General features: G+C 48.0%; 1 protein-coding gene across 1 annotated transcript in view; it reads left to right on the top strand.

The window, feature by feature from the left end:
• LOC311116702 (cell adhesion molecule 4-like) overlaps positions 1–21,499 on the top strand; it is a gene marked incomplete at its 5' end in the record, with an annotated part of 35,706 nt that extends 14,207 nt beyond the window's left edge. Inside the window, 3 exons of the mRNA XM_084191749.1 lie at positions 8,147–8,248; positions 17,503–17,631; positions 20,121–21,499. Of these exons, the coding sequence (XP_084047875.1) occupies positions 8,147–8,248; positions 17,503–17,631; positions 20,121–20,230 (341 nt within the window). The 3' untranslated portion in view covers positions 20,231–21,499. The remainder of the gene's footprint in view (positions 1–8,146; positions 8,249–17,502; positions 17,632–20,120) is intronic.
• Between the last annotated feature and the right edge of the window lie 2,159 nt (positions 21,500–23,658).

Here is a 23,658-nt window from a genome sequence, read left to right as displayed (position 1 = left end):
GTGGTGCGGTGGGATGGCGTGGTGGTGGGATGGCGTGGTGGCAGTGTGGTGGGATGGTGTGGTGGTGGTGCGGTGGGATGGCGTGGTGGTGTGGTCCTCTGTAGCTCAGCTGGTAGAGCACGGCGCTTGTAACGCCAAGGTAGTGGGTTCGATCCCCGGGACCACCCATACACAAAAAAAATAATTATGCACGCATGACTGTAAGTCGCTTTGAATAAAAGCGTCTGCTAAATGGCATATTATTATTATGCCGTGGTGGCAGTGTGGTGGGAAGGCGTGGTGGTGGGTTGGTGTGGTGAGATGGCGTGGTGGTGGTGCGGTGGGATGGCGTGGTGGCAGTGTGGTGGGATGGCGTGGTGGTGTTGGTGCGGTGGGATGGCGTGGTGGCAGTGTGGTGGGATGGCGTGGTGGTGTTGGTGCGGTGGGATGGCGTGGTGGCAGTGTGGTGGGATGGCGTGGTGGTGGTGTGGTGGGATGGCGTGGTGGCAGTGTGGTGGGATGGCGTGGTGGTGGTGTGGTGGGATGGTGTGGTGGTGTGGTGGGATGGTGTGGTGGTGTGGTGGGATGGTGTGGTGGTGTGGTGAGATGGCGTGGTGGTGGTGCGGTGGGATGGCGTGGTGGTGGAGCTCAGAGGAGAACGTTACTGATTGTCTCTGCAAAGCCCTGAGGGCCTGCTTATGTAATTGAACTGAGCTGCTGTGCTCAGATGGATTGCTGCAAGCCAATAAAGCCCATTAGAACTGAATTGCATGAGAGAGTGTTGGAGATGGATGGAAAGTGCGAAAGAGAGCAGGAGAGGAGGAGAGAGAGAAAGAAGGCGAGGAGGAGAGAAAGAGATAGAGGCAGGAGTGAGAGGAAGACAGTAAATAGAGGGTGAAAGTGTAGTGAAAGGGCATAACAAGAGAGACAATAGAGTGAGAAGATAGACAGGAGAAAAGAGAATGGGTAGAGGGATGGATGGAGAGATATACAGTGGGGGAAAAAAGTATTTAGTCAGACACCAATTGTGCAAGTTCTCCCACTTAAAAAGATGAGAGAGGCCTGTAATTTTCATCATAGGTACACGTCACCTATGACAGACAAATTGAGAAAAAGAAATCCAGAAAATCACATTGTAGGATTTTTAATGAATTTATTTGCAAATTATGGTGGAAAATAAGTATTTGGTCACCTACAAACAAGCTAGATTTCTGGCTCTTACAGACCTGTAACTTCTTCTTTAAGAGGCTCCTCTGTCCTCCACTCGTTACCTGTATTAATGGCACCTGTTTGAACTTGTTATCAGTATAAAAGACACCTGTCCACAACCTCAAACAGTCACACTCCAAACTCCACTATGGCCAAGACCAAAGAGCTGTCAAAGGACACCAGAAACAAAATTGTAGACCTGCACCAGGCTGGGAAGACTGAATCTGCAATAGGTAAGCAGCTTGGTTTGAAGAAATCAACTGTGGGAGCAATTATTAGGAAATGGAAGACATACAAGACCACTGATAATCTCCCTCAATCTGGGGCTCCACGCAAGATCTCACCCCGTGGGGTCAAAATGATCACAAGAACGGTGAGCAAAAATCCCAGAACCACACGGGGGGACCTAGTGAATGACCTGCAGAGAGCTGGGACCAAAGTAACAAAGCCTACCATCAGTAACACACTACGCCGCCAGGGACTCAAATCCTGCAGTGCCAGACGTGTCCCCCTGCTTAAGCCAGTACATGTCCAGGCCCGTCTGAAGTTTGCTAGAGTGCATTTGGATGATCCAGAAGAGGATTGGGAGAATGTCATATGGTCAGATGAAACCAAAATATATCTTTTTGGTAAAAACTCAACTCGTCGTGTTTGGAGGACAAAGAATGCTGAGTTGCATCCAAAGAACACCATACCTACTGTGAAGCATGGGGGTGGAAACATCATTCTTTGGGGCTGTTTTTCTGCAAAGGGACCAGGACGACTGATCCGTGTAAAGGAAAGAATGAATGGGGCCATGTATCGTGAGATTTTGAGTGAAAACCTCCTTCCATCAGCAAGGGCATTGAAGATGAAACGTGGCTGGGGTCTTTCAGCATGACAATGATCCCAAACACACCACCCGGGCAACGAAGGAGTGGCTTCGTAAGAAGCATTTCAAGGTCCTGGAGTGGCCTAGCCAGTCTCCAGATCTCAACCCCATAGAAAATCTTTGGAGGGAGTTGAAAGTCCGTGTTGCCCAGCGACAGCCCCAAAACATCACTGCTCTAGAGGAGATCTGCATGGAGGAATGGGCCAAAATACCAGCAACAGTGTGTGAAAACCGTGTGAAGACTTACAGAAAACGTTTGACCTGTGTCATTGCCAACAAAGGGTATATAACAAAGTATTGAGAAACTTTTGTTATTGACCAAATACTTATTTTCCACCATAATTTGCAAATAAATTCATTAAAAATCCTACAATGTGATTTTCTGGATTTTTTTCCCTCATTTTGTCTGTCATAGTTGACGTGTACCTACGATGAAAATTACAGGCCTCTCTCATCTTTTTAAGTGGGAGAACTTGCACAATTGGTGGCTGACTAAATACTTTTTTCCCCCACTGTAGTTGTGGTTTGGGGGAAGATGAGTGCTGGGAGTGAGGGGGGGTTAGGATAAGGGGAGGGAGAGAGAGAGAGGGTGGGAGTGAGTGGGGTTAGGATAGGGGGAAGGAGAGCGAGAGAGAGGGTGGGAGTGAGGGGGAGTTAGGATAGGGGGAGGGAGAGAGAGAGGGTGGGAATGAAGGAGGGGGGTTAGGATAGGGCGAGGGAGAGAGAGAGGGTGGGAGTGAGGGGGGTTAGGATAGGGGGAGGGAGAGAGTGAGAGAGGGTGGGAGTGAGGGGGGTTAGGATAGGGGGAGGGAGAGAGTGAGAGAGGGTGGGAGTGAGGGTTGTTAGGATAGGGGGAAGGAAAGTGAGAGAGGTTGGGAGTGAGGGGTGGGTTAGGATAGGGGGAGGGAGAGAGAGAGGGTGGGAGTGAGGGAGGGGTTATGATAGGGGGAGGGAGAGTGTGAGAGAGGGTGGGAGTGAGGGGTGTTAGGATAGGGGGAAGGAGAGAGAGAGAGGTTGGGAGTGAGGGGTGGGTTAGGATAGGGGGAGGGAGAGAGAGAGGGTGGGTGGGTGGGAGTGAGGGAGGGGGTTAAAATAGGGGGAGGGAGAGAGAGAAGGTACGTGAGAGTGAGGGAGGGAGGGAGGGGGGTTAGGATAGGGGGAGGAAGAAACAGAGGAAAGATGAGGTGAAAAAACCTGAATCCTAGGTGGTGTTTTTCCCCTTGTGGCTCTTGACAGTCTTCTATTGACAGTGAGAAAGTGAATGTAGTGCAGGCTATGGCCAAATCAATGTGGAGCAGCGGTAAGGGACGAGGCCTTCTGACCAGCAGCTAGATGACATTTAACCTTGTGTTGTGAGTGACACATAGCTTACTGTGCTTTAAGCCAAGGCTGCAGCACTGGAACAGAAAAACACGCAGAAACAGGGAATGTTCAATCATATATGAGTGTTTTATCTCTCTAGGTTAAGGAATTATATTTGAGAGAAATTTCGTTATCAACAACTTCAATATGCAAATGAGAAAACAGCCGTGAATATAGGTGTCTGAGTGGTGAGCGTACAGAATAACAATATGATAGGAGAATGCCTTGCGGTGATCTGACTGGCTGTACAGCCGCATAGTAATGAAGCTTTAGAGAGAGAGAGAGTGCTCATAGAGGAATGGAATAAGAAATGGAACAAGGGAATGTGGAAGCGGAATGAAAGAGTGCGTGGGAGAGAGGAGAGTGATTAAGGTTGAGGAGGATCGCCTCTGAGGGAGAGAAGAGAGATTTGAGTAGAGAGAGGAGAGGATGTTGGAGGAGAGATGAGGGAGAAAGAAAGTGAGAAATGGAGAGAAGTCATTATTTATAAGTCTTCCCAGAATTAAGTTTTAACGGTCAAGAGATATCAATCAGTGTCCAATTAATTAGCCGACTGACCCTGCCCATTAATCCCTCTGCCTCAGGTGAGACACACACACACACATACTGACCCATTACCCAGTGAACTTGCTCTCTTTCTCTCACATACTGACCCATTCCCCAGTGAACTCTCTCTCTTTCTCTCACATACTGACCCATTCCCCAGTGAACTCGCTCTCTTTCTCTCACATACTGACCCATTCCCCAGTGAACTCTCTCTTTCTCTCACATATTGACCCATTCCCCAGTGAACTCTCTCTCTTTCTCTTACATACACTCCAAAATCTGTACTTCTGCTGTCCCCATAGGATAACCCTTTTAAGTTCCAGGTAGAATCCTTTTTGGTTACAGGTAGAACTCTTTTGGGTTCCATGTAGAACCCTCTGTGGAAAGGTTTTTTACATGGAAGCCAAAAGGGTTATACAGTGAGGGAAAAAGGTATTTGATCCCCTGCTGATTTTGTACGTTTGCCCACTGACAAAGAAATGATCAGTCTATAATTTTAATGGTAGGTTTACTTGAACAGTGAGAGACAGAATAACAACAAAAAAATCCAGAAAAACGCATGTCAAAAATGTTAAAAATTGATTTGCATTTAATGAGGGAAATAAGTATTTGACCCCCTCTCAATCAGAAAGATTTCTGGCTCCTAGGTGTCTTTTATACAGGTAACGAGCTGAGATTAGGAGCACACTCTTAAAGGGAGTGCTCCTAATCTCAGTTTGTTACCTGTATAAAAGACACCTGTCCACAGAAGCAATCAATCAATCAGATTCCAAACTCTCCACCATGGCCAAGACCAAAGAGCTCTCCAAGGATGTCAGGGACAAGATTGTAGACCTACACAAGGCTGAAATGGGCTACAAGACCATCGCCAAGCAGCTTGGTGAGAAGGTGACAACAGTTGGTGCGATTATTCGCAAATGGAAGAAACATAAAATATTGTCAATCTCCCTCAGCCTGGGGCTCCATGCAAGATCTCACCTCGTGGAGTTGCAATGATCATGAGAACGGTGAGGAATCAGCCCAGAACTACACGGGAGGATCTTGTCAATGATCTCAAGGCAGCTGGGACCATAGTCACCAAGAAAACAATTGGTAACACATTACGCCATGAAGGACTGAAATCCTGTAGTGCCCGCAAGGTCCCCCTGCTCAAGAAAGCACATATACAGGGCCTTCTGAAGTTTGCCAATGAACATCTGAATGATTCAGAGGAGAACTGGGTGAAAGTGTTGTGGTCAGATGAGACCAAAATCGAGCTCTTTGGCATCAACTCAACTCTCTGTGTTTGGAGGAGGAGGAATGCTGCCTATGACCCCAAGAACACCATCCCCACCGTCAGACATGGAGGTGGAAACATTATGCTTTGAGGGTGTTTTTCTGCTAAGGGGACAGGACAACTTCACCGCATCAAAGGGACGATGGACGGGGCCATGTACCGGTTGAGAACCTCCTTCCCTCAGCCAGGGCATTGAAAATGGGTTGTGGATGGGTATTCCAGCATGACAATGACCCAAAACACACGGCCAAGGCAACAAAGGAATGGCTCAAGAAGAAGCACATTAAGGTCCTGGAGTGGCCTAGCCAGTCTCCAGACCTTAATCCCATAGAAAATCTGTGGAGGGAGCTGAAGGTTCGAGTTGCCAAACGTCAGCCTCGAAACCTTAATGACTTGGAGAAGATCTGCAAAGAGGAGTGGGACCAAATCCCTCCTGAGATGTGTGCAAACCTGGTGGCCAACTACAAGAAACGTCTGACCTCTGTGATTGCCAACAAGGGTTTTCCCACCAAGTACTAATTAATGTTTTGCAGAGGGGTCAAATACTTATTTCCCTCAGTAAAATGCTAATCAATTTATAACATTTTTGACATGCGTTTTTCTGGATTTCTTTGTTGTTATTCTGTCTCTCACTGTTCAAATAAACCTACCATTACAGACTGATCATTTCTTTGTCAGTGGGCAAACGTACAAAATCAACAGGGGATCAAATACTTTTTTCCCTCACTGTACCTGGAACCAAAAGGGTTCTAGCTGGAACCAAAAATAGTTATTCAAAGGGTTCTCCTATGGGGACAGCCAAATAACTGTTTTAGGTTCTAGATAGCACCTTTTTTTGTAAGAGTGTACTCTCTACCTGTCTCTCTGACTCACACACGTAGGCAGACCCACATGCACGCCACAAACACGCACTTGTGTGTTGCATAAGTGACAGGAAGGTTGGACACTGACGGGATAGAGGGAGGATGTGGACAAGTGAAGAAAGAAGAGGTGGAGGAGGAGAGAGTGATGAGGGTTATGCTGACGTAAGAGGAGTGGCAGAGGATGAAGAGATGGATGATCTCAGGGCCAGTGGGAGAGGAGGGAGAGAGGGAAAGCAGACGGAAGAGTAGTTACCAATAAATTACTCTAGAAAGAGTTGTGCGTGTGTGTGTGCGTGCGCGTGCGTGTGTGTGCGTGAGTGTGTGTGTGTGTGTGTGCATGCGTGCGTGTGTGTGTGCGTGGCGCGTGGAAGAGAGAGACACAGTGGTTCGATGAAACAGATCTTTACTGCACCCTGCTGTTTCAAAGGAACAATTTGATGAAGTGTCTCACACACACACACACACTGCCTCTCACTCAATCCAACTGTCTCAGTCACTTAAAACCCCTTAACTGGACTTGTACCCTCACTGTCTCTCTCAACAGGCATTTTACCTTACCATTGTGTCAATATCCAAACTATTGTCTCATATTGAATGTGTCTGTCCCATAACATTGTTCCACAGAGAATGCTTCCATCAAACACAATGTCTTCTGTCTCCTTAGCTACTGAGTCATAGACAATGTGTCTATGGTAGAAAATATGTCTGCATCCCAACCATTGTCTTATAGTGAATGTGTCGATATCATTTGCCAATGTCTGTCTCCCTAGCTACTACTCTATAGAAATATATGTCATAGTAGAGCAAAAATCTGTAGTAACCCTACCATCTAGAACAGTGGTCACCAACCTTTTCTGAGTCAAGATCACTTTCTGAGTCAAAATGCAAGCCGACATCTGCCGCTCAGGTCTTTTTTTAAATGACTTTAAAAACGTAAGCCTATGCAACATTAACCAATTAAAAACAGTTATGTAGCAATGAGGTTTGTGCAGTAGGCTATAGGCCCAATACATTATCACTGCATATTGGCTATGCTTGAATTGCCCTGGAAATGTTCTTCTCAGACCATTTTGAAATTATGTAGGTATATGATCACACTGGTAATAGATAATTTGTTGTATTACTTGTGAGGCACAGCTGAGTGAGCATAATAATTTATGTTTAATTACTGGACTGATGGCCTGCATCTGATGGTCAGTCTGAGGGGAGGGAGGGAGCAGCGGTGAGTCTGCCTTTCACCCGACTCACCGACACCTTCCCTCCGCTCTCCCTCCCTCCGCTGAGAAAAGGGGACAGTCTTCCAGCTGATGGATAAACTCAAGTCGCACTGCATTATTTCTGCCTCATGCTCCTATGACCAGAGAAAGTGAAATATTCCTCAATATTAAAAGACACAAGCCCTAATAATAACACAAGCTTATCGGAACACTGCTATACTCATTCATTGCAGCTGCAGTGCAGGTTCAAGGGTGAGTGGGAGAATGCGCATTTTATGGCATATGAAAGTGTTGAACAGTGTTGACAGTGCTGAATAACAACTTAAACTTGAACTTACTCATAAAAATAGCAGCTCTTTGCTGTGTTCATTGAGTCTCTCGCTTGTCAAGGTTTTAAACGTTTTTAAATCTCATAGTATCAACTTTGATGTGCGTTCAAGGTTTATTTTTACAGTCTATGGCTCGAGGAAACTGCAGACATGGTGATCTGAGCTATCTGATTGGCCAGTGGTAGGCCTATAGGTACACTTGATTTGCTCTCTGGGCCTGCCGGGTAGGCGGAGTTCTACCTTCAGACAAATGAAATGGTTCAAAATGCCTTCCCGGCGCTAGGGCTGCTGAATCAAGTGCACCTACCGCCAACAGTGCAAAATGAATAGAAAATAGGAACGTAAGGCTTTATCTTTGGGATTTTTACCAAAAAAAATGGTTATCGACTACGAATGCCTTGGAGTTGGTGACCACTGATCTAGAACCTGTCTTTCATAGAAACTATGTTTGTCTTGTAGAGAATAGTGTGTTACCCTTGCCTTGTCTGTTGTAGAGAATGTGTCTGTCACTACCATGGTCCTTCCCACCTCCCATCATGCCACCTCCCATCCAACCACCCTCCTCCTAACCCCCAGCTACGCACCGGACCCCCGAGGTAATGTACACCCCTCCCTCACCCTTAACACACTCCTCTCCATCTCCATCCTTCCCTTCCATCATGGTCACCATCACCGCCTCTATCAGCTTTTCTCCTCATCTCTTCTCTGTCCTTTTCTTTTCACCGTCACTGACACACGTTCTCCCTTTGTCCACTGTAACCTTCCCTTGACTGGCCTTCCCACACACGCTCTCACATACATACACACACATTCCCCCACTCTCATCAATGGCTGGCTGATGCTGTGCTCTGGCCACTCAGTGATTGTGTGGCGGCTGTGTCAGTGTGTAAGTCCCATGGGGTGGGAGCACACATGTACTGGGTTATTGGTATAAACCCAGGGATGGGACGGCCATAGGACTTCTATGAGGGACACAAGGATCTGTGGGTGGAATGACACACACACATGCACACGCACTTGCATGAACATACACGCACACACACATGCACATACACACTCACATGCACACACACGCACACACACATAGGGCCGGCTCTAGCCTTTTTGGGGCTCTAAGTGAGATTTATGTGGCCCCCCTCTTGGCAGTGGAGAGAGAAATGTACGTTTTAAAGTTAATTTCCTGCAGATCTACACATTTTGCCATGGGGCAGAGAGAACATTTTGCAATTTTATTACAAATTTCATCCCATGTGTCACGACTTCCGCCGAGGCTGCCTCCCCTCCTTGTTCGGGCAGGTTTCGGCGTTCGTCGTCACCGGCTTACTAGCTACTGCCGATCCCATTCTCATCACTCCACTTGTCATGTCTTGTCTTGTCAATCACACACACCTGGTTCTCATTCCCCTAATTAGTATGTGTATAAGTGTTCCCTCTGTTCCCCTTGTCTTTGTGAGTGATTGTTTCATTGCGAGAGCGAGTAGCTCGGTTGTTATTGCCAAGGTGGAATATTTCCCTTGTGATAGTTTCATTTGACGCTTGGTGCGTTTTATTTATGTGAACGGAATAAACTCTGGACTTCAGTGTTTTACCTCCTGCGCCTGACTCCTTCATTGACACCTCATCACAGAATCACTCACCCGCTGAATGGAGTCAGCAGGAGAAGACTGCATGCCTGGAGTTGTGGCAAGGGTCCAGGAGCATTCCTCGATGCTGGCCAGCTTGGGGTAAGCGATGGATCGGGTTCTTCAGGTAGTACAACGCCTGGAGAAGAGAGAACCCGATCAATCGAGACCAGCTGGTCAACCGGATCCAGCCACCTACACCCCAGCCCCTGGAGGGATCCAGATATCCCGGCCACCGGCGTTTGATGGGACGGCAGCGCGATGTAAGGGAATTCTGCTCCAACTAGAGTTGTATTTCTCCAGCATCAGGCCACTGGAGCGGGAGAAGGTATCCGTCCTCGTTTCCTGCCTTTGTGGGAGAGCCCTGGAGTGGGCCAACGCGGTGTGGAACGAGGGAGGTGCCGCGTTGGAGGACTACGGGGAGTTTGCTCGCCTTTTTCGGGCTGTTTTCGATCACCCGCCTGAGGGTCGAGAGGCGGGCGAACGACTGGTCCATCTGAGGCAGGGGACGAGGACCGCACAGGACTACGCGCTGGACTTCCGGACGCTGGCAGCGGGGTCCGGGTGGAACGAGCGGGCCCTGATCGACCATTTCCGGTGCCACCTAAGGGAGGATGTCCGACAGGAGCTAGCCTGCCGTTATGCCATGCTATCGTTCTCCCAACTGGTGGACATGGCCATCCGGCTGGACAATCTGCTAGCAGCCAGAGGACATCCTGGTAGGGGTCTGCCCGTTCCCACTCCGGACAACTCTGACCCCGAGCAGATGGAGCTAGGGGGAGCCGCCGGTCGAAAGAGCGCAGGAGGCCAGCGACAGTGCCACTCTGGTGGCACAAAGGGACAATCCACCTCACGTCGCAGCCAACGTTCCTTTGGGTCTGGAGGCGGTAGGCAGGGTACTCACGCATCACCCCAGGTAACGAACACCCAAGCTTGTTCAGAGCCCTTTGCGGCGCACTGTACCTTATCTATCTCCTTTCCCGATCACCTGGTAGTTTCCCATTGTAAGGCGCTAGTCGATTCAGGCGCAGCTGGGAACTTTATGGACAGGGCATTTGCACGCCGTCAAGGCATTTCATTGGTTCCCCTATCCATTCCACTCCCCATCAGAGCACCTCATCAGGAGGGGGATTGCGCAATAAACCTTCGGGTAGACTCTGTACCTCCCAGGAGTCATGTGTATCCCCTGTCGCAGGCTGAAACGGAGGCTATGGAAACATACGTCACCAAGTCCCTGCGCCAGGGGTATATACGTCCCTCCACTTCACCTGCTTCTTTGTGAAGAAGAAAGATGGCGGTTTACGCCCGTGCATTGATTATCGACCACTGAATAAGGTGACGGTACGATTTAGTTATCCTCTTCCCCTCATTCCTTCAGTGATTGAGTCAATGCATGGGGCCCGTTTTTTCACCAAACTAGACCTCAGGAGTGCCTACAACCTGGTGCGTATTCGGGAAGGGGATGAGTGGAAAACAGCATTCAGCACAACATCGGGGCATTATGAATACCTGGTGATGCCTTACGGTTTGATGAATGCTCCATCCGTTTTCCAGTCCTTTGTGAACGAGATGTTTCGGGACATGCTTGGTCACGGTGTGGTGGTCTACATCGATGACATCCTGGTGTATTCCGCTACGCACGCCGACCATGTGTCCCTGGTTTGCAAGGTCCTGGTCCGATTGCTGGAAAATTATCTTTATGCCAAGGCAGAGAAGTGTGAGTTTTTCCAGCAGTCAATCTCCTTCCTCGGATACCACATTACTACCACAGGTGTGGAGATGGAGGGAGATTGCATTTCAGCCGTGCGTAATTGGCCGACTCCAACCACGGTGAAGGAGGTGCAGCGTCCTTGGCTTTGCCAACTACTATCGGAGGTTTATTCGGGGCTTTGGCAAGGTCGCAGCTCCCATTACCTCCTTGTTGAAGGGTGGGCCATCCCGGCTCCGCTGGTCTGCTGAGGCTGATTAGGCCTTCAGTAGATTGCGGGGTCTGTTCATCTCCGCCCCAGTACTGGCTCACCCCGATCCATCACTACCGTATGTAGTGGAGGTGGATGCGTCCGAGGTAGGGATAGGCGCTGTCTTATCCCAACGCTCGGGCACGCCACCCAAGCTCCGCCCCTGTGCCTTCTTTTCGAAGAAGCTCAGCCCGGCGGAGCAGAACTACGCGGTTGGTGATCGGGAACTGCTGGCTGTTGTCCGAGCTTTGATGGTGTGGAGGCATTGGCTCGAAGGGGCGAAACACCCTTTCCTCGTCTGGACAGACCACCGTAACCTGGAGTACATTCGGGCAGCGAGGAGGCTGAATCCTCGCCAGGCCAGGTGGGCCCTCTTCTTCACCCGGTTTGATTTCACACTCTCATACATTCCGGGTACGAAGAACGTGAAGGCAGACGCACTGTCTCGGCTGTGTGACACAAAGGAGAGGCCCAGAGACAACACCCCCATACTCCCGGCCTCATGCATTGTGGCGCCGGTAGTATGGGTGATGGACGCGGATATAGCGCAGGCATTACGCACATATCCATCTCCACCGCAGTGTCCAGCTGGGCTGCAGTACGTGCCTGCGCTTATCCGTGATCGTCTGATCTACTGGGCACACACGTCACCCTCCTCTGGTCATCCAGGTATCGGTCGTACAATGCGCTGCCTGACCGAGAAGTACTGGTGGCCTGCCTTGGCTAAGGACGTGAGGGTGTATGTTTCCTCCTGCTCAGTGTGCGCCCAGAGTAAGGCACCTAGGCACCTCCCAGCGGGTAATGACCAGTTCCATAACGACCATGGTCTCACCTTAGTATTGATTTTCTTACTGATCTTCCTCTCTCCCAAGGTAACACCACTATCCTGGTCGTTGTGGATCACTTTTCGAAGTCCTGCCACCTCCTTCCTCTGCCCGGTCTCCCCACAGCCCTACAAACTGCGGAGGCTCTGTTTACTCACGTCTTCCGGCACTACGGGGTACCAGAGGATATAGTGTCCGACCGAGGTCCCCAGTTCACGTCTAGAGTCTGGAAGGCATTCATGGAACATCTGGGGGTCTCGGTCAGCCTGACCTCTGGATTTCACCCCGAGAGTAATGGGCAGGTGGAAAGGGTGAATCAAGATGTGGGTAGGTTCCTGCGGACCTACTGTCAGAACCGGCCGGGGGAGTGGCGGTGTTCCTGCCATGGGCAGAGTACGCTCAGAACTCTCTCTGCCACTCCTCCACTAACCTAACACCCTTCCAATGTGTTTTGGGTTACCAACCGGTCCTGGCACTGTGGCACCAGAGCCAGACCGAGGCTCCTGCGGTGGATGACTGGTTTCGGCGGGCGGAGGAGACTTGGGACGCTGCCCACGTTCGCCTCCAGCACGCCGTGCGTCGTCAGAAGGCGAACGCTGACCGCCACCGCAGGGAGGCCCCGGTTTTCGTACCGGGGGATCGGGTCTGGCTCTCGACCCGGAATCTAATCCTCCACTTGCCCTGCCGGAATCTGAGCCCGCGGTTTGTGGGGCCGTTTAAAGTCCTGAGGAGGATAAACGAGGTTACATACAGGTTGTTACTCCCCCCCTGATTACCGTATTAACCCCTCGTTTCATGTGTCTCTCCTCAGGCCGGTGGTAGCTGGTCCGCTCCAGGAGTCTGAGGTGCGGGAGGTTCCTCCACCTCCTCTGGACATCGAGGGGGCCCCGGCGTACTCGGTCCGTTCCATACTGGATTTGAGGCGTCGGGTGGGGGGCCTTCAGTATCTCGTGGAGTGGGAGGGGTACGGTCCGGAGGAACGGTGCTGGGTCCCAAGGAGGGACATCCTCGATCCCTCCCTGTTGAGGGATTTCCACCGTCGCCATCCGACTCGCCCTGCTCCGCGTCCTCCTGGCCTTCCCCGAGGCCGAGGTCGGCGCACTGCTAGAGCCGCACGTCAAGGGGGGGTACTGTCATGACTTCCGCCGAGGCTGCCTCCCCTCCTTGTTTGGCCAGGTTTCGGCGTTCGTCGTCACCGGCTTACTAGCTACTGCCGATCCCATTCTCATCACTCCACTTGTCATGTCTTGTCTTGTCAATCACACACACCTGGTGCTCATTCCCCTAATTAGTATGTGTTTAAGTGTTCCCTCTGTTCCCCTTGTCTTTGTGAGTGATTGTTTCATTGTGAGAGCGAGTAGCTCGGTTGTTATTGCCAAGGTGGAATATTTCCCTTGTGATAGTTTCGTTTTGATGCTTGGTGCGTTTTATTTATGTAAACGGAATAAACTCTGGACTGGTGTTTCACCTCCTGTGCCTGGCTCCTTCATTCACACCTCATCAGACCATGGGGAAAATATACATTTTTGCTGTTTTCTGCAGTTCTACACATTTTACCATGGGGCGGAGAATCATTTTGCCATTTTATTACAAATGTCATGCAATTGTACTAGTTTTGCCATGAGGCAGAGATACATTTTTGCTGTTTTAAAGCACGTTTTCTGCAGTTCTACACATTTTGCCATGTGGCAGAGAGAACATTTAGCTGTTTTATAACACATTTTCTGCAATTTTACACATTTTGCCGTGACTTATGCCGGGTTGGCTCTGCACATGGTCCAGCTCGTCTTCACCCAGCCTGGCAGACTTTCTGTCAGTACCACAGGGTATAGTGCCTCCCAGCTCGGAGAACCTATCCTGTACCTCTCCGAACTCAGCGGCAGACAGAGAGCCCCTGCCACTCTCCTACGTAACTCTTCAGGAGCAGCGTTGTGTATTGAGATGGTTCCTGAGGTGAGGCACTGCCCAGAGGGAACGGTTTCTGCAGGACCTTTTGGAGAAAGCTGTGCCAGTGAATGTGTGTACCCTCATCGAGTCGCTCAATACGCTACAGGTTAAGGACAGTCCACCAAATATATTTGAGTGCCAACTGTGCCTCTGGACCCAATGGTTTGAGTCATGGAGTGAGGAGGAGAGGAACAGTTTCCTGCACATTTTAGAAGAGAGAACAGCAGGCAGGGATTGAGGGATCCGGGAGAAGAGGGTGCAGAATGGATAGATAATGAGTGGGTGGTAGACAGATAGAAATAAGTGAAGTTGATGGAGTGGTACATAGGGAAGCATACTGTATGTGTGGAGACAATGAAGAACTGGGCGGCAGGTAGTCTAACGGTTAAGAGCATTGGGCCAGTAACTGAAAGGTTGCTGGTTCGATTCCCCATGCAAACTAGGTCAAAATCTATTGATGTGCCCTTGAGCAAGGCACTTAACCCTAATTGCTCCTGTAAGTCGCTCTGGATAAAAGCGTCTGCTAAATTACTCAAATGTAAATGTTAAAGATATCTGAGTGAGAGTCACAAACTAAATCAATGGGGGCCCCCTGGAGGTCAGGGCCCCTGGGCACGTGCACGGTTTGTAATTCAACCATGATTACTACAAGTTTATATAACTGGCTAGACTTACTTACCAGTCTAAAAATTGTTAGCTGACATGGCTAATTGAGAGAGAGAGAGAGAGAGAGAGAGAGAGAGAGAGAGAAAGAGAGAGAGAGAGAGAGAGAGAGAGAGAGAGAGAGAGAGAGAGAGAGAGAGAGACTACAGCGCCTTGCAAAAGTATTCATCCCCCATGGCGTTTTTCCTATTTTGTTGCATTACAACCTGTAATTTAAACAGATTTTTATTTGGATTTCATGTATTGGACATACACACAATAGTCAAAATTGGTGAAGTGAAATGAAAAAAATTACTTGTTTCAAATAATTCTAAAAAATAAATAACGGAAAAGTGGTGCGTGCATATGTATTCACCCCCTTTGCTATGAAGCCCCTAAATAAGATCTGGTGCAACCAATTACCTTCAGAAGTCACATAATTAGTTAAACAAAGTCCACCTGTGTGCAATCTAAGTGTCACATGATCTGTCACATGATCTCAGTATATATACACCTGTTCTGAAAGGCCCCAGAGTCTGCAACACCACTAAGCAAGGGGCATCACCAAGCAAGCGACACCATGAAGACCAAGGAGCTCTCCAAACAGGTCAGGGACAAAGGTGTGGAGAAATACAGATCAGGGTTGGGTTATAAAAAATTATCCGAAACTTTGAACATCCCACGGAGCACCATTAGATCCATTATTAAAACATGGAAATAATATGGCACCACAACAAACCTGCCAAGAGAGGGCCGCCCACCAAAACTCACGGACCAGGCAAGGAGGGCATTAATTAGAGAGGCAAGAAAGAGACCAAAGATAACTCTGAAGGAGCTGCAAAGCTCCACAGCGGAGATTAGAGTATCTGTCCATAGGACCACTTTAAGCCGTACATTCCACAGAGCTGGGCTTTACGGAAGAGTGGCCAGAAAAAAGCCATTGCTTAAAGAAATAAATAAGCAAACACATTTGGTGTTCGCCAAAAGGCATGTGGGAGACTCCCCAAACATATGGAAGAAGGTACTCTGGTCAGATGAGACTAAAATGTAGCTTTTTGGCCATCAAGTAAAACGCTATGTCTGACGCAAACCAATACCTCTCATCACCCTGAGAATAGTTATGCACGCTCAAGTTTTCTGTTTTTTTGTGTTATTTCTTGTTTGTTTCACAATAAAACAATATTTTGCATCTTCAAAGTGGTAGGCATGTTGTGTAAATCAAATGATACAAACCCCTAAAAAATCATTAATTCCAGGTTGTAAGGCAACAAAATAGGAAAAATGCCAAGGGGGGTGAATGCTTTCACAAGCCACTGTATAAGACAGGGAAGAAGGGATATAATGAGAGGTATTTTTTTTGTCACTTTTGCCTGGAGCTGGCCCTGAACACACACACACACTCACACACACAATGGGGTGGCAGTTAAGCCAAGCTGCTTCTCTGGCTCCCACTGTGAGTAAGTGGCTGTTACACACAGAACAGATCTCTTCTATCCATGTGTATGTGTCCTCTGTCTGTCTCTCTCTCTCTCCCCTTCATCCTCACTCTCCAGGTCTTTATTTTCCTCTATTTTCTTTTACCTCTCATCATATCCATTCTTCCCTGTCTTATAGCTTCTCTCTCTCTCTCTCTCTCTCTCTCTCTCTCTCTCTCTCTCTCTCCCTCTCTCCTCCCCCTCACCACCTTTTCCTCTCTTACCTTCTCTCCCCCCCCCTCTCTCTCTCTCTCTCTCTCTCTCTCTATCTATCTCTCTCTCTCTCTCTCTCTCTCTCTCTCTCTCTCTCTCTCTCTCTCTCTCTCTCATTCTCTCTCCCTCTCTCCTCCCCCTCACCACCTTTCTACCTCCCTTACCTTCTCTCCTCCTCTCTCTCTCTCTCGCTCTCTCTCCCTCTCTCCTCCCCCTCACCACCTTTCTACCTCCCTTACCTTCTCTCCTCCTGTCTCTCTCTCTCTACCTCTCTCTCTCTCTCTCTCTCTCTCTCTCTCTCTCTATCTCTCAGGGGGAGAGATGAAACAGAGGGAGCAGGGCATTATTCTGCTGTCTGACAGTCAGGAGGTGTGCACCTGCTGTGCCTTGTCTTTGAATGTCAGAGAGAGCGATGCGGGAGCGTTATTGGGCACGTGGGAAGAACGACGGGCTCCTTTATACTGTCACTCATTACCCACCGAGCTTTGGGGACAGCGAGGGAGAGAAATGCACCGTGTGAAGGCAGCGCTTAATTTTTCATCCGGCATGAAATATTGCTTCGGCAGACTCTTCGAACACACGCTTCTACACTCTTTTCTTTTTCTGTCTTCCACGTGCTCACACTGATAGATAGACGACACACACACTTTCTCATTTGCTCATTTGTCAGTCGTCTTTGCTCTCTCTCCTCTTTTTTCTTCATCCATCCTACACCTCTCTGTGGCTGTGTTATTTTGTTAGCATTGTGTTAATGATTCCTGTTTTAATTCCAGTCTGGTAGAGTCCTTGGACCAAGCCCAATCCTATGTGTCCTGGTCTCCTGGGCAGGGTTGGCACTATGTATTCACACACACACACACACACACACACAAACCATTTTTCCAGGTGTCACTCCACATTTTCACTCCAGCCTGTATGAAACTCTTCTTCTTTATTCTGGGAGTGTCTGTGGTGTAAACAATTGCTCTCTGTACACTGGAGCTCTGAGCTCTTCCAATTCTCTTCCTTCTTGCTCCAGTGTTCTGTGGGTGATAATACAGGTATGGTGAAAGATACAGTATATGATCTCACCGTTCAGGGATGTACAGACTTTGATTTAATACTATTTTCTCCCCCTCCCCATATATCTCTCCCATCTCGCTCTCTCTTTCTCCCTCCCACCCTCTCAGACCCCGGTGCAGTGATTGAGACCCACAGTGCAGTACCGTACGCTGTGATAGGGGGCGTCCTGGCTCTGCTGGTCTTCACTGTTATCTGTGTTCTCATCGTCACCATCTGGTGCTCTGTCCGACAGAAAGGTAACACGCACGCACACAAACACACACACACACAAAAGTTGAAAAGTTATATGAATTCCATTAAAGGTGAGACTACCATGAATTCTCAATGGTCACGCCTCACCTCGCTGTAACTAATGGCAAATATGCAGAAACTATATATTTCTCAGTGAATTAAAAATAGTAAATAAAAGATGGACACAAATGGATGAGATAGGAGGATGAGGGGGAAAAGGGCACGCTCTTTCCTCTCTCTCCTCAGAACATGACAAACGACCTTGTATCTTAGCCAGGGGGGTTGGTGGGAAATGTAGGCGTGGTCATGTTGTTTAATGACCCCTATGGTTTACTGTATCAGGGCACATCAATAAAGAAAAACTCAGTTACCCACGCTCCCCCATCATTTTAACAGCCTCTGGCAGCCCCATGCTTCCTCCTTGCCAATAAAGTTGTCCGGGAATAGAACCTTGGAGACCAGAGGAGGGGCCATACAGCCAGAATGCCAATCAGCAAATAGAGCCATTACAACCAATCAGTGAGCAGAGACAGCACTATTAGGGCCCTGTCTCTGTCCTGCTGTGGCTGCCAGTGTGCCAATCAAAGCCTTGACCAGACAAGCCCAATCATGTTCTATCAACAAAGAGACTGCCATTGGCTCCTGCAGTGATACTTCAACTTGAACATGATTGGGCTTGTTGGGCAGGTTTCCCTGTCATGCCTGCTCCCGCTCCCCCTCCCTGGCGCTCGAGGGCGCCAGGCTGCCCATCATTACGCACACCTGTCACCATCGTTACGTGCATCAGCGCTCATTGGACTCACCTGGACTCCTTCCCTTTGTTGATTACCTCCTCTATATCTGTCTGTTCCTCTGTTTGATCCCGGTGTCAGCATTGATGTTGTTTCGTTTCCCCGTCTAGACGCTGTCCTCGTTTTGTTCCATGTCTTTTATTTATTCAATCATCACCCTGTACTTGCTTCCCGTCTCCCAGCGTCTGTCGAACCGAGAACGTTACAGAATATCAGAAGCATCACGTTTTTTTAGTTTGGGTTGGTGACGTCGGGTCTGGGTGCCGCTGCCGAAGGAACTGGGGATGGCTCAGCTGGCTCGTCAGGCTTCCATGCCTTAGCTTGCTCGAGAGGTTTTCTTGCCTCGGTTGGCTCGGCAGGCTCCCATCCCACGCCATGCCTCAGCCGGCTCGTCAGGCTCCCACGCTTCAGCCGGCTCGTCAGGCTTCCACGCCTCAGCCAGCTCGTCAGGCTCCCATTTCTCGGCCAGCCCGTCAGGCTCGACAGGTTCCCGCGCCTCGGCCGGGTCGTCCGGCTCCCATGACTCGGACAGCCCATCAGGCTCACACAGGTGGGATGCCGGGTGGCATCCCTAGAGGGGGGGGTACTGTCACGCCTGCTCCCGCTCCCCCTCCCTGGCACTCGAGGGCGCCAGGCTACCCATCATTACACACACCTGTCACCATCGTTACGCGCATCAGCGCTCATTGGACTCACCTGGACTCCTTCCCTTTGTTGATTGCCCCTTCTATATCTGTCTGTTCCCCAGGTTGATCCCCGTGTCAGCATTAATGTCGTTATGTTTCCCCTGTCTAGACGCTGTCCGTGTTTTGTTTCATGTCTGTATATATTAAATGTTCACTCCCTGTACTTGCTTCTCGTCTCCCAGCGTCTGTCCTTATATTCCCGGATACAAATTAAACCTACTCCTGGACTAAAAAGCATTCTCAAAGGATTGAAATCGCTTTTTAGTCAATGACTAGGCTTAATCTGTGTCTTTGTCTGGCCCTTTAAATTCTGAACTGATCATGTAAATCAGAGAGAAATTAAAGAATTTAGTTTGATAGTTTGACTGTCTCTTATTATTATATTACTCTGCCGTAGCTAATTTCCCCACCATCCTTCTCTCTTTCTCTCTTCATCTCCCTCTCTCTGTGCCTCTCTCTATCCTTATCTTTCTCTCTCTATGCCTCCGCCCCTCTTTTTCTCTCTTTACACCATGCTTGGCCCTCTCTCATTTCCCCCTCTCCCTCTGTCAGGCTCATATCGTACCCGGGAGCCTATACTTAATTGGTACTGACCTAATTCTAACTGAACTAATAATTAATCACAGGTAGGACTTTAACAATATGGTAAAGATTGCTTTGATGGGTTCACTGAATGTCACAAGGATTATATTACTCTGTCACAACTAACCTCCACACCCGTTCATCTGTCTCCCTCTCTCTGCTGCACAACCTTCTCTCTCTTTATGCCCTCTCTCTCTCTCTCTCTCTCTCTCTCTCTGCCTCCTCTCTCTCGCTCTCTCTCTCTCGCTCTCTCTCTATCTCTCACTTGCTCTCTCTCTCTCTCTCTCTGCCTCCTCTCTCTCGCTCTCTCTCTCTCGCTCTCTCTCTCTCGCTCTCTCTCTATGACTCTCTCTCTCTGCCTCCTCTCCCCTCTGTCTTTTTGCATCTCTCTCTCCCTCTCTCCTCTTTTCTCTCTGTTCATTCTCCCTCTCCCAGGTTCGTATCTTACCCATGAGGCCAGTGGGTTGGACGAGCATGGGGAGGTCCAGGAGGCTTTCCTCAACGGGAATGATGCCAGTCAGGGCAAGAAGGAGTACCTACTGTAGCCTCCATCCCCAAAACCCACACCCCTCCCCCCAGCACGCCATGATGGGTGGCCTTCTGAATCGACTGTAATACTACTGCACACAGACCACATCACAGACCACAACACAGACCACAACACAGACCAGAACAGAGACTGAAAGAGAGACGACTCTGTCCAGCCCTTACATTATAACTGTGCCATACTGTAGGTGTACTGGAGGAAGGAGCGAGGGAGCGAGGGAGCGAGGGAGGATGAAGGAGAGATAGAAAAAGAAAGAGACAGACAAAGGGAGAAGTGATAATATGGTTATTATTTTGATAGAGAGAAGCGATAACAAGAAGCACTTTCTTCCCTGTGGTAATTGGAGAGAGAGGGAGAAAGAGAGAGAGAGATGTAGAAAGGCGAAAGAGAAAAAACCGTCAATTTCCAAAATGTTCGATCCATAACTGGCACAGACAAACAGGTGGGGTGGGTATGGTTTCCAGAAGATATTGAGTTTGAATGCTCAATTTGATTACTTGAAATTGCCAAAGCACATCAGCCCACAGAGAACAACTCATCTATAATTATTTATAATTATTTGACTACATTGCAGAGTGTTACCCTGAAAGTCTCTTAAAGTATTTCTGAACTACCCAGTCAATTCTGCAGACAACCCAGGTATTGTAGTTGCCGTCCGTGCTGGGGAGGCTGCCAATGTTTTCTGGGTAATTTAGAAACCTTCCTGTTATGAATGACTACTTTCCTCGCGGAACAGAACTGTTGTCTCTCTTTCGCCCTCCCTCTCTATTCACCTCTCTTTCTCGTCCTCTTCTTCTCCCTTGTTCCCTCCCTCTCTCTCTCTGTCTGTGTCTGTCTTTATCTCTCCTCTATTGTTGGCCAATAATGAAAGGATTAGTGCCAGTCTCCTTTCGTGAGTTAGAAGAAAGGGAACATAAGTCGACGAGACACATTAAGGAAAAGCTTAATTATTTTAAAATGCACTTAAAGGGATAAAAATGTTTAAAAGTCTTAAAAGAAAAAAAATGAGTGAAAGGGAAAGTAATGAATAAGGAAAAATACATGATGGATATTTTTCTGAATGCCATGCACACACACACATACACACACACATACATATCTCTGAATTCTTTATTTGTGTAAAAATGTAAACAGTAAGATAACTTAAATGAATCTTTTAAGAAATTGAGAAAAAATACAGTTTACTATTGAACGCATTATGAAGTTACTATACTAACACATTATTAGCCTAGAGGTACCAAAATGAACAAACTACTGTCCAGTGATCAAAACAAAAAAATATATAAAAAAATGTTTAATTTGTCTTTATGAAATACCTGAGGTCTTATTGATTTTTTAAAATTAATTATTGTTATTATTTGAACTATTATAATTGTTATTATTATTATTATTACTGTTATTATTATTGTAAATGTTATAACTGTACACCTCCCATGTTTGTTGTTTTTGGTTATTCTCTAGAAACTGCTGTCTTTCCACTTCTCTCTTACTCTGTCTCTCTAGTTCTTTCTATTTCCGTCTCCTGTGCCTGTTTGTCTCTTCTTCTCGTCTTTCACTACTGTTTATTTTATAGTCCACGTGTCGCTGTTGATATAGCTAACTATTTCTTTATAGGGGAAAGATACAAAGCACGACAAAATAAAAAAATACTTCAAAAATAACACCGGAGACGAGTCTGTTTTTAGATGTGTCCTCTTTAATTAGAAATGTTCTGAAACACGGTGAGAGGAGAAGAGACACCGCAGATGACAACATCAATAGGGAATAGAGAGATAAAGGTAGGAAGATAAAAACCCAGGCAGGGAGGAAGGAAAGAAATGCTAGAAAGAGCTGTAACAGGCGAGGGGTTGAAAGAGATTAAACAACATACAGAAGGCTCCATGACTGTGCTAATGAATTATAGGAAGAGATGTAGAGAGAGGGGGAGAGCGAGAGGAACAGAGGGAGCCAAAAGGATAGTCAAGTCAGATGCACAGAAAAATATGACGCCCCCACTATTTCCATGCAATCAATACCCGATTCTGTCAAGAAGCACTCAACTTGTCCATCTGCGTGTGCGGCTGGATTTAATAGCTGCTGGAGGTCGCTGCGTGATGGATCGATGTGTTTGTCTTCTATCGACGATAAGGCTCCACAGTAGGCTGTCATAAAGACAGATTGTCAAACGGCAATCAAAGTAATGGACTCGCCAGGAGCAAGGGCTATACTAGCCTATACCAGCTGACGTGAACCAACGCTGTAGGCAGTAGAACAATAGATACACCCAGGGGCGGTGTGTTCAATAGGGCGATATGGGCGACGCACTGCCAAACGGGAAAAGGAAGGGATTTTTTTTCTAATCAATTATATCACGGCAACAGTAGTTATCAGTGTTGTAATCTAGACGTCTGATCTGCCACAGTGCCACTAAATGTCCAATCAGGCTAAAGTCGTGCTTCAAATGCCCCCCCCCCCCCCCCCTTTTGGGGCGATTTCAGTCAGGTTGAAAATCGCCCAGAAGTCTGTCATAGACCCCCATGTAAAATCTATTTTTTTCAAATATCAGAGCTTTCAATACAATCTCTATGGGTTTCTGAGGGCTTGCACTTACGCGCTTTCGTCATACGTAACATAACCATGAACGTAACTAAGAAAAGAGCGGGTAGCAGCGTCAATCAATTCACTACTACTATCAAAATGGCTAGGCTTCAGTGCAACTCGATTGTGTCTTTGAAAGAAGTTCCTTTTTGTCGGTGAACAAATGAAGATAAATTGGCAACGAAACAATTAGGACCTCCCAGACCAAATTTAATAATTCAACAGGTTTCTACTAAAGGGGGGAAGTCCTACACCCGAGGATTTTCCAAAAATTGGTACGAACGAAAAACCTGGCTAGCAGGCTGCGATGTAGCTAATGCAGTCTTCTGCTACCCCCTGCTTACTCTTTCACCCTGAAGGCGGCACGGCAGACAGCACCGCTTGGACAGCGACTGGTGTGTAACGGACATGCACCATCTTTCAGGAAAGATTAAGAAACATGAGCTGTCAAAGACCCACATGGATAGCTGTTTGAGATTGTCTGCTTTGGGGAGAGTGAACATTCCCACTCAACTGGATGAGGGATACAGGCTAGCTGTCCGCCGCCACAACGATGAGGTTAGTGTTGATAATCACAAGTTTACTGGAGAACTGAAACTGACAAGGCTGACAAGATAGGACCCTTTTGTCCATTGTTATTGGATAGGAACAGAACTTATAACCAGCTCCTGACCTAAATAGATCTTAGCACAACATTTTACTCAACATATCATATTCCATATTCACTATAACAAATATATTTACTACGACATTAGCAAGAACCGCCACATCCTCAGCCGGCTAATCCAGTGTGTGAAGTTTTGCGGAGTGTTTGAGTTAGCTTTGCGAGGCAAAGATGAAACTGAGGGC

The sequence above is a fragment of the Coregonus lavaretus genome (assembly GCF_964263955.1).
Source record: "Coregonus lavaretus genome assembly, contig: HAP1_SCAFFOLD_2375, whole genome shotgun sequence".
Lineage (NCBI taxonomy): Eukaryota > Metazoa > Chordata > Actinopteri > Salmoniformes > Salmonidae > Coregonus > Coregonus lavaretus.
This window is presented reverse-complemented; position numbering and strand designations above follow the sequence as displayed.